The 13,065-nt window shown below is 43.5% G+C and overlaps 1 protein-coding gene across 2 annotated transcripts; it reads right to left on the bottom strand.

Annotated features, from left to right (window-relative positions):
* Positions 1–277: 277 nt before the first annotated feature.
* Nkrf (NFKB repressing factor) lies at positions 278–13,065 on the bottom strand. Of its 2 annotated transcripts, XM_048336094.1 has the most exons (4): positions 13,022–13,065; positions 12,334–12,629; positions 4,808–4,938; positions 278–3,270 (listed from the first exon to the last, which is right to left on the bottom strand). In XM_048336094.1, exons 2-4 carry the CDS (start codon positions 12,597–12,599, stop codon positions 1,313–1,315), a joined length of 2,355 nt encoding a protein of 784 aa, XP_048192051.1. In that variant the 5' UTR covers positions 12,600–12,629; positions 13,022–13,065; the 3' UTR covers positions 278–1,312. The 2 variants fall into 2 exon arrangements, with proteins under 2 accessions (XP_048192051.1, XP_048192050.1); XM_048336093.1 differs by having other exon boundaries at positions 12,334–13,055.

Genomic DNA, 13,065 nt, shown 5'->3' with positions numbered 1-13,065 from the left:
TGTTCTAGAAAGGCGAGGCTGTGCTTGAGTTATCTGAGATGTAACATCCAAGTCACATACAAGATCTCACCGAAGCTAGCAAGCATGGTGGTGTGTAGGAAAAAGCACACTAGGTGACTGATTTCTGTTCCCATCTGCTAAACCATTACATTCATCCACATGCACTTCATAACGGACCTATTTTCTGCAAACACCACACTTCCTTTCTGCACAGATCCAAAGACCCAAAGTGTAGCAACTTGGCTGCAGCCCAGAAATAAGCACACCACTATTTTGATCAACTCTGGCTCCTTTGTTTATTCAGGAAGCATACACTAATTCTTTTTATACATTTTTTTACATTCCAGAAATAAGCGAAAATAGCAGTTTTAAATATGTTACAAAGTTGGCTTTGGGAATTTAATAAGCTTTTATTTTTTTGAGAGAGGGACCAGCCAACTGACCTTTGCATCAAAGCACCAATGTATCTTCAGTCTTTTATCAAGCCCTGCCACAGCTGTGGTTGTCTGGATGTGCTGCACATCCAAACCATGGCAAAGCTACAATGGAGAGTCGCTGTGAGTCTCTCTGCAAGGCACCAAGAACAAACAGTTCAAGCTTCCTTCCTTCCATTGAAAGAAAAGTTATTGAAACTTTTCAACTGCTCTCTCAAGTAGTGCTCTCTCAGCATGAAGACTAGGATTTGTTAAAACTCATAGATCACAAGGGTACAATGAATCACTTTCAATACTCCTGAAAATCACATGACTTGAAGTTATAAATAAATGAACAAATTACTTTTAAGAAAGTTTTACATCGTTTAGCAGACATTTACACATACAGCACAATTTACTGTTAAACATTCTATAACTGGCTTCACACAAAGATGAAAAGAGATCATACAAAAAAAAAAAAAAGAGCTGACATTTTCCCGGAAGTCTGGAATTAAAACTGCAGTTTAACTGGAGTCAATATTGACTTGACATATATATTGTTGCAGATTGCTGTGCTATGCCCTTTAAAAGGTGAATTTCTTTCTCAGGGTGAAATTTCTTTTGGATGTGTTCTTGCTTGAGCAAACTACTAAAAATCCAAGGGGCACGGCATTATCAAGAGACACAAACAGTAACTGCACAATATTATCTGCAGGATGAAGCTAGTACAAGAAAGATAGATTTCTTCAGGTTCCAATACCTAATAAAGCTCTACATGAAATGAACAAGGCGAAACATCTTAAGAATGACTAGTACTCTGTAACCAGAACATGGAGCATTTTCTTTTGACCACAGAGCTGCCTCATTAGGCGTTAAGAAAATAAAATATAGTAAGCTCTTCAATTTGCTTGCGGCATAACGAGCTCGTAATGCCCCACTTGACCTTCCTGCTTGAGTTGATCTAGGAGATCTTCCTTCCGCCTTTTTCTGCCTACCACCAGGTACCGATCGTGGCCCACCCCATGAGACTTACTCTTCAGGCCGTACTTCTGAGCAATCTGATGGATCTGCTTCCGTTCATCATTGGTCAATTCGGTGGAGAATGTCAAATCCGTGTGGCTCTCAGAGCGGGCATAGTTGCGAATGATCTGTTCGATGTCTCTCTTGGCAATTTTATTGACTCTCTCTACATCAAGACCTAGCCCTTCCCGCTTATGCTGCTCTTTGACGGAGATAGGCTCCCGTATGCCTTCACCAGATTTACCTAAACCACCACCAGTCCAACCCATCTTTCTCAGCAGCTGATTTCCTATGTTATCTTCTCGAATTTGTTGTTTATAAGCCTCTTCTGCAGAGCGGCCCTGAATCTCATTTCTGGAAATCACGTCTTCCACGGTTCCTTTTTTCAGGTTGTTGATGACAGTTGGCTGGGTCTTCTTGAGGGTTTTCACGGCTTCCCCAGCAGCTTCGTATTTGACACTTTTCTTCACCCCAACGGCTTCTGCAATGACTTCACTTTCCAGGATCACTTTGCATTTCCAGCGGAGGCCGGTCATCCTTTCATACACGTACTCAATGGTCATGCGGTTAAACTGAGCCGTGTCGTTCAGTGTGCACACAGGATTCGAGGAATTCTCGTACACCACAAGATCCTTTATATCTTTCTTCTTTCCAGATCCTCTGGGTGAAGAGCCTGAATGGCACTGTGAACTTTTGACAGATGGGTATGTGGGCTGGGTTTTCTGGAGAATTTTCAGAGCCTCATCAGCAGCTGCGTGCTTACTTGTTTTCTTGGTTCCATAACCCTCGGCTAAGCAGTGATCTTGCAAAAACACTCGACAACGCCACGTGCGATTTGGCATCATCTCATATTTGTAGTCGACTGACATTTTGTTGAATGAGGCAGAATTGTTAAGGATGCCAATTGCATCGTTTGCATTTTCGGTAATGACAAAATTGGTCCAGTGTTTGGCGGAAGCGTTGAAGATGGGTTGGCCAGAAGCATCTTTCCCCAGCACCACCACATCTTCCGGGGGTTTCAGAGCTGGAGGAAAGTCATAGGAAAGCACACCAATCTGACACACCACCAGGTCCTCTCCAATCGTGTGCTTAAATTTCCGCCGGACAACTCTAACCTCAATACACTTCTGCAAGAGTTTTACAGCTAGCTCAGTAGCACGATCTCTGGACCCATTCTTGCTGCCAGCGTAACCTGTAGTTAAGTAGATATTTTGGCACCTCACCTCACAAGCGTAGCCATCTGTGAGCAGTTTCTTATTTTTGGGGATGTCAGCAGGAGGGATTTCTTTTAAAGGAGCATATATATACTCAGGGTTTGTCTTACAAGCCTGGATACAACGAGTGAGCATGTATGTGTAATTAATCTTATCAGAGCCAGCAGTCATCTCGGGATTAGAAAGGTTCTTCCAAATAGTTGCTGTTAGTTTTTCAATGAAATACTGCTTCTCAGCTACCACTGACTCGGGGTATGTCTGGGAGGAGGCTGGCTCAGGAGCTGGCTGAGAGTTGGCCTGCTGGGAGGTGCTGCTTGGGGGAGGGTTCCCACTCTCAAAATACATGTTGGTCGTGACAGGTTGGTCTTTTGTGAAAATAAATCCTGATGAATCACAATACTGAGAATTCCCATCTTGTACACTGAAAGAGTCTTGAGTATAATCTTGGTAGATGTTGCGTGGCGTGCTGGCAAAATGTGTTTGCTCGGTCACCTCTTTTGTTTGAGGGCCATAAGGATCTTCCTGTCTTTCATCTTTTGAACTACTAGCTACAAAATGTACAGGCTCAAAACGAGGTCTCGCATGGTATTTGGAACCGGCTTGCTTTTTAGGAGGATTTTGACCTATAGAATGAGTGAAATTTACAATTCATTAAAATGGGGATAATTTCAGAAGACCCAAACAGGAAAAATGGTACCAACTATATTACTTGCAAGATGCATGGTTGGTACAAGAAATGTTTCATCATGAAACCTTCAAAGTCATTTGGGTGAAGGGACTCATTTCAGTGTAATATTCTACCATAGGGAAGTGGTGCTCTCTGGCCTTCTTTTTTTTTTTGCTGGCCTTGGGGCTTGAACTCAGGGCCTTGAGCTGTCCCCAAGCCTCTCCGTGCTCAAGGCTAGACAGAGCTCTACCACTTGAGCCACAGCACCACTTCTGGCTTTTTTCTTTTTATGTGGTACTGAGGAATTGAACCCAGGGCTTCCTTCATGCGTGCTAGGTAAGAACCCTACCACTAAGTCATATTCCCAGCTCTCTGACCTACTTTTTATGTGTAAGGGAAGACTTTTTTTGGTGCCAGTCCTGGAGCTTGAACTCATCAGGGCCTGGGCATTGTCCCTGATCTTCTTTTGCTCAAGTGCGCTACCACTTGAGCCACAGCGCCACTTCCAACTTTTTTGGTCCTTAATTGGACATAAGAGTCTCATGGGTTTTCCTGCCTGGGCTGGCTTTGAACCACAATCCTCAGATCTTAGCCTCTTGAGTAGCTAGGATTATAGGAGCAATCCACTAGCACCCTGCTAAGGGAAAACTCTTGATAGGAAACAGAACACTGGAACAAGTGTGCAAGGTCATTACCACGCACGACTGGAAGGTTCTTTTGTGTCAAATGAGCTAAAGCACAGGTGTAACATAGTGTTCACCTGTTCTGGAACATAAAGTGTCCTGGAAGGATGTTCAATCTAGTACAATTTCTTATTACTCACTGAAGGGTTACAACTAGAACAGATGGTTTTAATGTAACAGAGATGACCAGAAGCATTTACAAAATCTTTCTATTTGATATCAGAGATCAGTGACTCTGTGATGTTACTTTATGCAGTTATGAGTTTAAAAAACAAAAGAAAGAAAAAGAAAAATCAAGGAAAAAGTTATCAAAAGATTCCAGAGGTTTTCAATGAAAATCTTAATACTATGCTATTCTGTACAACAGGCTGGTTGCTGTTTATTTCTAGAAAAGAAAGCTTTATGTGGAGAGGCCATTAGAATCTATGGAAGAACTCTGTTAAGGCTGTAGTAGACACTGGCACTCCCTTGCCCTAAGACTGCTCAGTGGAAAGCTGTTCTCTTCTTGACCCATCCAAAGGATTTAGTTACTTAGATGCTCAAATGATCCCAGTATAAGGTTGTTCTACTTAGAGGGAGGTCGTCCCATGACATATACTTCAAGGAAAGCATTATAGCATGTCTTCAGTATTAGCTTTCAGTTCTAGTTAGCCTCCTCCAAAAAAAAAAAAAAAAGACTTCACTATATTTAAAAATCTTTATCTCTGTGTAAGAACCAATGTTACCAATGTAATTTAAAACCACGTACATATACATTTTTTTTTACTCAACACTTCTTTAAACCCACATTCCCAAAACAAGTATACTCACCATCATATGTTGAAAGGTGGCGTTTTTGGCCTTTGGAAGGTTTAGGCAGCATCAGATCATATGAAGGCATCTCCCCAATATCAATACCTTCAGCCATTTGGAGAATTTTCTCCATCAAGTGTGGGCTGTACCTATTTAAATAAATATAAACTACAGTTAAAACAGGTAAGGAAATAGTTCGTGATGTTTTTTTTTTCTTTTTAAGCTTCCAAATGAGCAAATCTTATCATCGCTCACATAGAATTTTATCAACAGGGTATTTGCCTATAAAGCCAAAGATTTAGCTCTAAAATACCTATCTGTGAAATCAGTAGTTACATTACTTATTAGAAACAGTATTTTTCAGCATATGACATAGAACCATAAAATCAAGCCAGACACCAGTGGCTCATGCCTGTAATCCTAACTACTCAGGAGGAACTGCCTGGGAAGAAAAGCCCAGGAGACTCTTTTTTTTTGCCAGTCCTAGGGCTTGGACTCAGGACCTGAGTGTTGTTCCTGGCTTCTTTTTGTTTTATTTGTTTATTTATTTTGCTTGTCCTGGGGCTTGAACTCAGGGCCCGAGCACTGTCCCTGGCTTCTTTTTGCTCAAGGCTAGCACTCTACCACTTGGGCCACAGCGCCTCTTCCAGCTTTTTCTATATATGTGGTACTGAGGAATTGAACCCAGGGCTTCATGTATACAAGGCAAGCATTTTACCCCTAGGCCATATTCCCAGCCCTCCTGGCCTCTTTTTGCTCAAGGCTAACATTCTACCTCTTGAGCCACACTAATACTTCCGCCTTTTTCTGTTTGTGTGGTGCTGAGGAATTGAACCCAGGGCTTTATGCATGCTAGGCAAGCACTCTACTCACTTGGCTTTTACAATCGAGGCCAGTGCTTTACCAGTTGACCTGAAGTCTACTTCCAGCCCTTTGCTGTTTAATTGGAGGCAATAATCTCACAGGTTTTCTTGCCCTGCTGGTTTTCAACTTTGATTCTCAGATCTCAGCCTCCTAAGTAGTTAGGATTATTGGTGTGTGCCACTGTTCCCAGCAACATATTACACTATTTTTTTTTTGCCAGTCCTGGGGCTTGAACTCAGGGCCTGGGCACTGTCCTTGAGCTTCTTTTGCTCAAGGCTAGCAATCTCCCACTTGAGCTATAGCACCACTTCTGGCTTTTTCTGTTTATGTGGTACTGAGGAATTGAACCCAGGGCTTCATGCATGCTAGGCAAACACTCTTCCACTAGTCCACATTTCCAGCCCACATTACAGTATTTTTAAAGTGCCTCTTCCTGCCACAAGTTGAACCTGAACCTAATCAGTAAGTCCCTAACACCCAGAAACATGTTAAACACTTTGGCAACTATATTTCCAGCCAACTCTTGGCTCAAGCCTATAATCCTAGCTACTTGGGAGACTGGGATTTGAGGACTCAAGTGACAGCCACTTGAGGCAGAAAAGTCTGAGAAATTCTATCTCCAATTAATCAGTTAGAAGGATAGACAGGAGATGTGGCTCAAGAGGTGGAGCACTATGTGCAAAAAAAACCCCAAAACCTGATCAGGTATCACACAAAAAAGAAAAGAGAATATATCCAGTGAAATCCAGAACCAGGGAAATGCTGTGACAACTATTTCCTCATTAAGTAAATATATGGAAATAAAGTTAGGTGGGGAATACTTAAAGGCTAAGAAAACAGATTGTGTCTGTAATCCTAGCTACTCAAGGCGCTGAGATCTGAGAACGGGCATTCAAAGCCAGCAGGAGCAAAAAAGACCATGAGACTCTTATCTCCAATTTACCAGCAAAGACAGAAGTGGTGATATGGCTGAAATGGTAAAGCACCAGCCTTGAATGAAAGCCTTGGCAGAGAGCCTTGAGAGCTTCTATACTTTTTCAAGCTCCAGTACTGGCAAAAAAACTAAAAAGTCTACCTCTAAAACATTATAAATTCTGTACGTATCACTTCCATTCAAATGTAGGAGCCCAATTAGGTGTAAGATAAAAACGATAAAAATTAAAAATCTACAACTCTTGGGTAATCCCACATTTGCTACCAATATTGATGATCCAAGCCACTCACCTTGAGTTCTTGTCAAAATTCTCCAGACCATCAATGAAAGCCTGGTCCAAGAATGGTGCGTATGTATACTGAACATGGTATGTATGTCATGCAATGTCATATGTGTATAGTGAACATGGTAGGCATGTCACACAGTGCTGGAGAATGACACAGGTGGGGTTCGCTCCATTCAAACTTAACTTTTTTCTCAAGTTCTTATCAGCACTAGTAATTATACCTATTTACTGTTCCCTGTTCATTACAATTGCCACAAAACCCAGCAGCTCCCAGAGACTATAAAAATAAAACTTTGCGTGGGATGCCAACAGCCAGGTTGTCTGTCCTTTATTAGGAAGTCATGATACCAAAGAAGCCTAGCTAGCTTGAACAAGAATAGAAAAGACAATACTGTATGTATGTAAGGCTCAATTACTCAAAGAACAAGGCAAATATTAACCTAGTCTTTATTTAATAAGGTCACTAGGATTTCATTTTCTGTTTCTAAAATTACCCACCCACAGAATAGTTAGCTAAGGATAAAGAAGCTGTTCTACAAACGTGAAGCAAATCACTGCAATAAAGCTTTAATTACTCAGTCTTCCACAGTGCTTTTTTTTCTTTTTCCTTTTTTCTTTTCTTTCTTTTTTTTTTTTTTTGCCAGTCCTGGGGCTTGAACTCGGGGCCTGAGCACTGTCTTTGGCTTCTTTTGCTCAAGGCTAGCACTCTACCACTTGAGCCACAGAACCACTTCTGGCTTTTTCTGTTTATGTGATGCTGAGGAATCGAACCCAGGGCTTCATGTTTACAAGGCAAGCACTCTACCACTAAGCCATATTCCCAGCCCATCTTTTTCATTTAAAAAAAAAGTTACAATGGTGATGTACACAGGGGTTATGGTTACCTAAGTCAGGTAAAGAGTAGATTTTTTTGGACAGTGTCACCCCTTCCCTCATTCTTTCCCAGTTTTCTCCTCCCACTCCCCACCCACAAGTTGTATAGTGCATTTTCAATAGTGTCCAGTGACATAATGGTTTTTCATAGTGTATCTAAATGTAGTACTTTCAGCTACAAAAGCTTTAGAAAACCCAACAAGAAGAACACCTACAATCCCAGCAACTAATAACTTGGATAACATTTTGAGGCCTATTTATTTATATTTTTTGTGCTAATATTGGGGCTTGAATTTAGGACCTGGGCACAGTCCTTAGCTTTTTTGCTCAAGGCTGGCACTCTACCACTTTAGCCATGGCTAACTTTCAACTTTTGGGTGGTTAATTTGAGATAAGAGTCTCAGTCAGGTGCTGGTGATTCATGCCTGTAATCCTAGCTATTCAGGAGGCTGAGATCTGAGGATCGGTTTGAAGCCAGCCGGGGAAGAAAAGTCCCTATGTGACTCTTATCTCCAATAAACTACTCAAAGAAGCCGGGAGTGGCACTGTGGATCAAGTTGTTGAATGCTAGTCTTGAGCACAAAGACACTCAGGGACAGTGCCCAACTCTCAGTTCAAGCCCCAGAACCAGCAAAAAAAAAGAAGCGTCTTCTCAGGTGCTGGTGGCTCATGCCTGTAGTCTTAGGTACTCAAGAGGCTGAGATCTAAGGACTGCAGTTCAAAGCCAGGGACAGGCAGGAAAGTCTATGAGACTCTTAAAGTCCAATGAACCACCAGGAAAAAAAAGCCAGAAGTGGATCTGTGGCTTAAGTGGTAAAGTGCTAGCCTTGAGCACAAAAGCGCCGAGATAGCACCTAGGCCCAGAGTTCAAGCAAGGCCCAGGACTGGCAAAAACAAAACACACAAAAAAACCTTTCCTGCCCGGACTGGCTTTGAGCCATGATCCTCAGATCTCAGCCTCCTGAGTAGCTAGGACTATAGGTTTAATCGTAGGGACAGTGCCCAGGCACCAAAAAATAAAGACTACTGGAAAACTGAGTGTTCTAGTTGAACCAAACATTCTGTCTTCTTAAATATATATGTGTATATGTGTACACCCATATATATATGCCCATGATAGCATACTGGCCTAGTATGCATGAGATCCTGGATTTGATCCCATTCATTATAAAATGGACATCACCTATAATTTCTAAGCAAAAATTGCACAGATCCCTAGGCATACATATGAACAATTATGTAAGTGCTGGAGTTGATTTAAAAACTATACTAATTTTTCATTAGCCACAACACAAAGCTGCTTGTAGAAAAAAAATACCTTGGCAGGCTGTTATGAAGCAGACCAAAAAGAAAGATAATTTCAGCCATTTGAGCTTCCAGGTTGGTTGGACAATGAGGAAATGTGATTTAAAAAAAACAACAGGCTGGAAAGCAGCTGTTCTCAGTGTAGTTCCTAGACCAGCACCATCATCACTTGGGAACTTGATAGAAATGGAAATTCTGAGACCTCTCCTCAGCCTTTCTTAATCAGAAACCCTAGGGGAGGACCCAGGAGTCCTTGTTTATAACAAACCTATTAAGGTGACAGATATTGTGTGTTGTGTGTATGACAAACCTATTAAGGTGACTGATTTGTGTGTGTGTGTGTGCACGTGCGTGCGTGCGTGCGTGCCTGCCTGCCTGCCTACCCATGCACAGTCCTTAGGGCTTGGGCGCTGTCCTCGAGCTTTTTTGTTCAAAGCTAGTATTCTACCACTTGAGCCACAGCACCACTTATGGCTTCTTCTGAGTGGTTTATTGGAGATAAGAGTCTCACAAACTTCCCTGCCTGGGCTGACTCCCAACCATGATCCTGAGATCTCTGTCTCCTGAATAGTTATGATTATAGACATGAGCCACCAGCGCCTACCAGCACCCACCTGTTTTTTGTTTTGCCAGTCCTGGGGCTTGAACTCAGGGCCTGAGCACTGTCCCTGGCTTCTTTTGCTCAAGGCTAGCACTCTACCACTTGAGCCACAGCTCCACTTTTGGCCTTTTCTATATATGTGGTGCTGAGAAATCGAACCCAGGGCTTCATGTATACGAGGCAAGCACTTTACCACTAGGCCATATTCCCAGCCCCCTGACTGTTATTTTTGAGACAGGGTCTCCCTTATAACTCAGAGTACCCTAGACCGTAATGCCTCCTAAATACTAAAGATTATAGGTGTGAACCACACCTCTCCAACAGGTAATGCTTAACAACACCACAGTCATGAAAGTCAAGAAGTTATTCGAACCTGTTTCACAGAAATTGACAAAGGTCTGCTTCTCTGCACATCTGAGCTGTCACCAAAACAGGAGTCCCACCTACACCAAGTACTCAATATAGAATTTATCCATCTGAGGGTGAAAGTTAACATAAAACTGCCTGAAGTAGAAGATCACATTGGGTGCCTACTTTCCAAGATTCATATAAAATGTAAACATGAGTCATCACTTTAGCTATTTGACAACTGACTTGGCCACCATGCAAGTAACATGATTTTTGCATACATAAGACAGAGCTGCATACCTATGCCTACACATAAAACATCTAAGATACCTGGGTTGCTTTGAAAGCCAACCACCAGTGATCACTGGCTTGGTTTGTGTTCATGTCCTGAGGTATAATGCTATGGCTTCTCCTAGTTACTTGCTTTCATTTCTAGTCCATCCTTCCCTAAAATGGGAGCTGTGTCGCAGTGAAAAGAACATCAGATTGTACATCAGAAAACCTGAGTCCTAGCTCCAATTGTGGGACCATGAACAAGTAACTTAACTTCTTGGCTTCCACTCATTTAGCTGTAAAAATCAGAGATCTCCAAACCCCTAAGGTTGTTGTAAAGATCAGAACTATTTTAAATGTGTTGTACAAAATAAAGCTGTATATGTTCATTCATTCTTCAGACATTGAACGGGCAGGTATTACGCAGCCAGTATTCTTCTAGGGCTGCTGTTGATGGTATGAAAAAAAGTAGCCCTCCCCCCAAAAAAGAGCTTGCATTGCTAGTGAAAGATTAAGTTTTATTATCAATATAAAGGATGGTTTTGAACAAATAACGGATCATTATTCTTCTTCCTTATTAAAGATTTTTGGAGGATTCAGATTCCCCCTGGCCTTCTGTGATAGTAAGGAAACTTATAGTTATATGATATAGTTTATCAATTGCAGGAACATTGCTATGTAAAGGTCAATTGGATCTGTGACAATTACTGAGACTTCCCCAGTAGTGACTAGTTCATCCAGTAGAATAAATAAATATTATCTCATAGAGGTGGTTATCAGGCTGAGAGGAGACAGAACAAAAATTCTGTGCTAAGCATCACACTGGATGCTATATTCATCAATTAAAGCTTGGAGTGAACAAGCCTATTTTTCAGCATGTTTAAGTGTCATTCCTAGAACTGAATTGGTGGAATTGGATTGGATCATTTTCCAGGACTTATTATCTTTCCTAATAAAAAAAAAACTCGTCAGTTAGAAAGGAATGTCCAAGAAAAAAAAAAGAAGCTTCCCAGTCTATCAAAGGAATGATTTGCCTAGTATAAGGCCAATTTGAGGATTCTGAAGGACCAAAGTCCAAGCAGCCAATTCATAGGAAAAAAAAAACTGCGTTGGAACCATACTGCAGTGTCTGTTGAATGCAAAGAGCTTTCAAAGAGGACTGCCTCTTCCGAAGGTTCTAGGAAAGGGGTGAAAACACGTACACAAACACACTAACACACACGTACATCTAAAATCTCATCCAGTGATCCAGTGATAATCTGTGTGATCCCCTTTAAGGTAAAAGGAGGGCAATTTAGTTTTACAGCAGATATTTCCATTTCTTTGTTTGAGTCCCAGAGATATTATGCGCAAATCTAAGCAAGCTTGACACTGCGGTTTAGAGACCTGCTGCTTGTACCACCCGCCCGCAGAAGACAGTAAGACTCACCTAGGTGGGCTGCGAGAAGAAAGAGAGGGGTGTTTTATCTATTGGCAATGACAGGGGAAAGTGGTCAGGAGGAATCTAAGATTAGAATCGCGTTGTCCCTAAGCTCCGTATCCCCCCTCGTGGCCCCCGGCATTCATACTGAAAATTCTCTGCAGATACCGCATCCTTGGAAGGCCCTACGCACATCCGAGGTTCTGCTATTCATCATTTTCCCACGCCTTCCAATTCCATCAGCAACCACAATGACTACCTGTCAATAATCAATAATCCTCTTGCAGGCGCTGCTTTATCTCCATCCCTCGTCCTGGAGGGGCTGCAGATCTGCGCAGAGTCCTAGCTAGTAGGTCCATTCCCTGGCCACTCTGGTCCGCCACCCCATCCCTAAGCAATCGCAGCACATCCTAGTGTCCTCCAGCACCTTGAAATCTTGCAGCTTGCAAGCCAAGCATCTCCAGCCTTGCCCCTATCCCTAATCAACCAGCACCATCAGTGACTCCCACCCCACTCTTCCTAATCTATCCCTCCGCAATCACCGACCCCTTCATCCCTTACCCATCTTTTACCCTCAACCGTCAACCCGACCCCCGACATCCCTCTCCCCCCCTCCCCCCCGCCGACTCTCGTTCCTCACCTGCAGCCCAGGAAGACGTGGTTGGTCCAGGCAGCGGAGAGCGCGAGGAGCTGATCAAGTGCAGCCCCGGGATAGCTGTGCAGGTGCCGACAGATGAAGCTGCGCCGCAGAGCCCACTGCCAGTCACTTTCGTGGCTATAGCGCCACTGCTCCAGCACTGGCTCAGGCGGGGGCGGCGGGAGGGGCGGCAGCGGCGGCGGCGGGAGGGGCGGCAGCGGCGGCGGCGACAGGAAGTCGCCCCCCAACAGCAGACGTCCTCCAGCCATGTTCTCCGCCTCCAAACGGGGGGGGGGACCCTAGAGACGAAGCTGATTCCTGAGCACGAGCGAGCCGGGAATCTGAGGGGTCTGAGGAAAGGATCGGCTGAGGGATACTTGGACGAAGCAACTCTGAGGGGACTGGAGTGTGCAGTAGGGGAACAATTGCTCAAAGGACAGACGGGGGAGTAAGAGCTCAAGTGCCGGCACCAGGGCGCACCCCTTCGGCACTCTTCCAACTCGTGGAGGAGCAAGAGGGGGTTTCCCGGTGTGCACTCGTGAAGCGTTCCCGTGGAAGCTATTAAACTGACTAACTTCGCTCCGTTCTCCGACCAGCACAAGACAACGCACGGCCCCGAAGAGCGGAAGAAGAGGAAGAAAAAAAAAGACACTAACACTACTCCCCCCCCCTCCTCAGGGCTGTAGCCTACCTACCCGCGTGCTGCCCCGAGGTTGTGAGGCCAGTACGCAGGCG

This window comes from Perognathus longimembris, chromosome 28 (genome assembly GCF_023159225.1).
Source record: "Perognathus longimembris pacificus isolate PPM17 chromosome 28, ASM2315922v1, whole genome shotgun sequence".
Taxonomy (NCBI): Eukaryota; Metazoa; Chordata; class Mammalia; order Rodentia; family Heteromyidae; genus Perognathus; species Perognathus longimembris.
The sequence above is the reverse complement of the archived record's forward strand: the minus strand, read 5'-3'. Positions and strand labels throughout refer to the sequence as shown.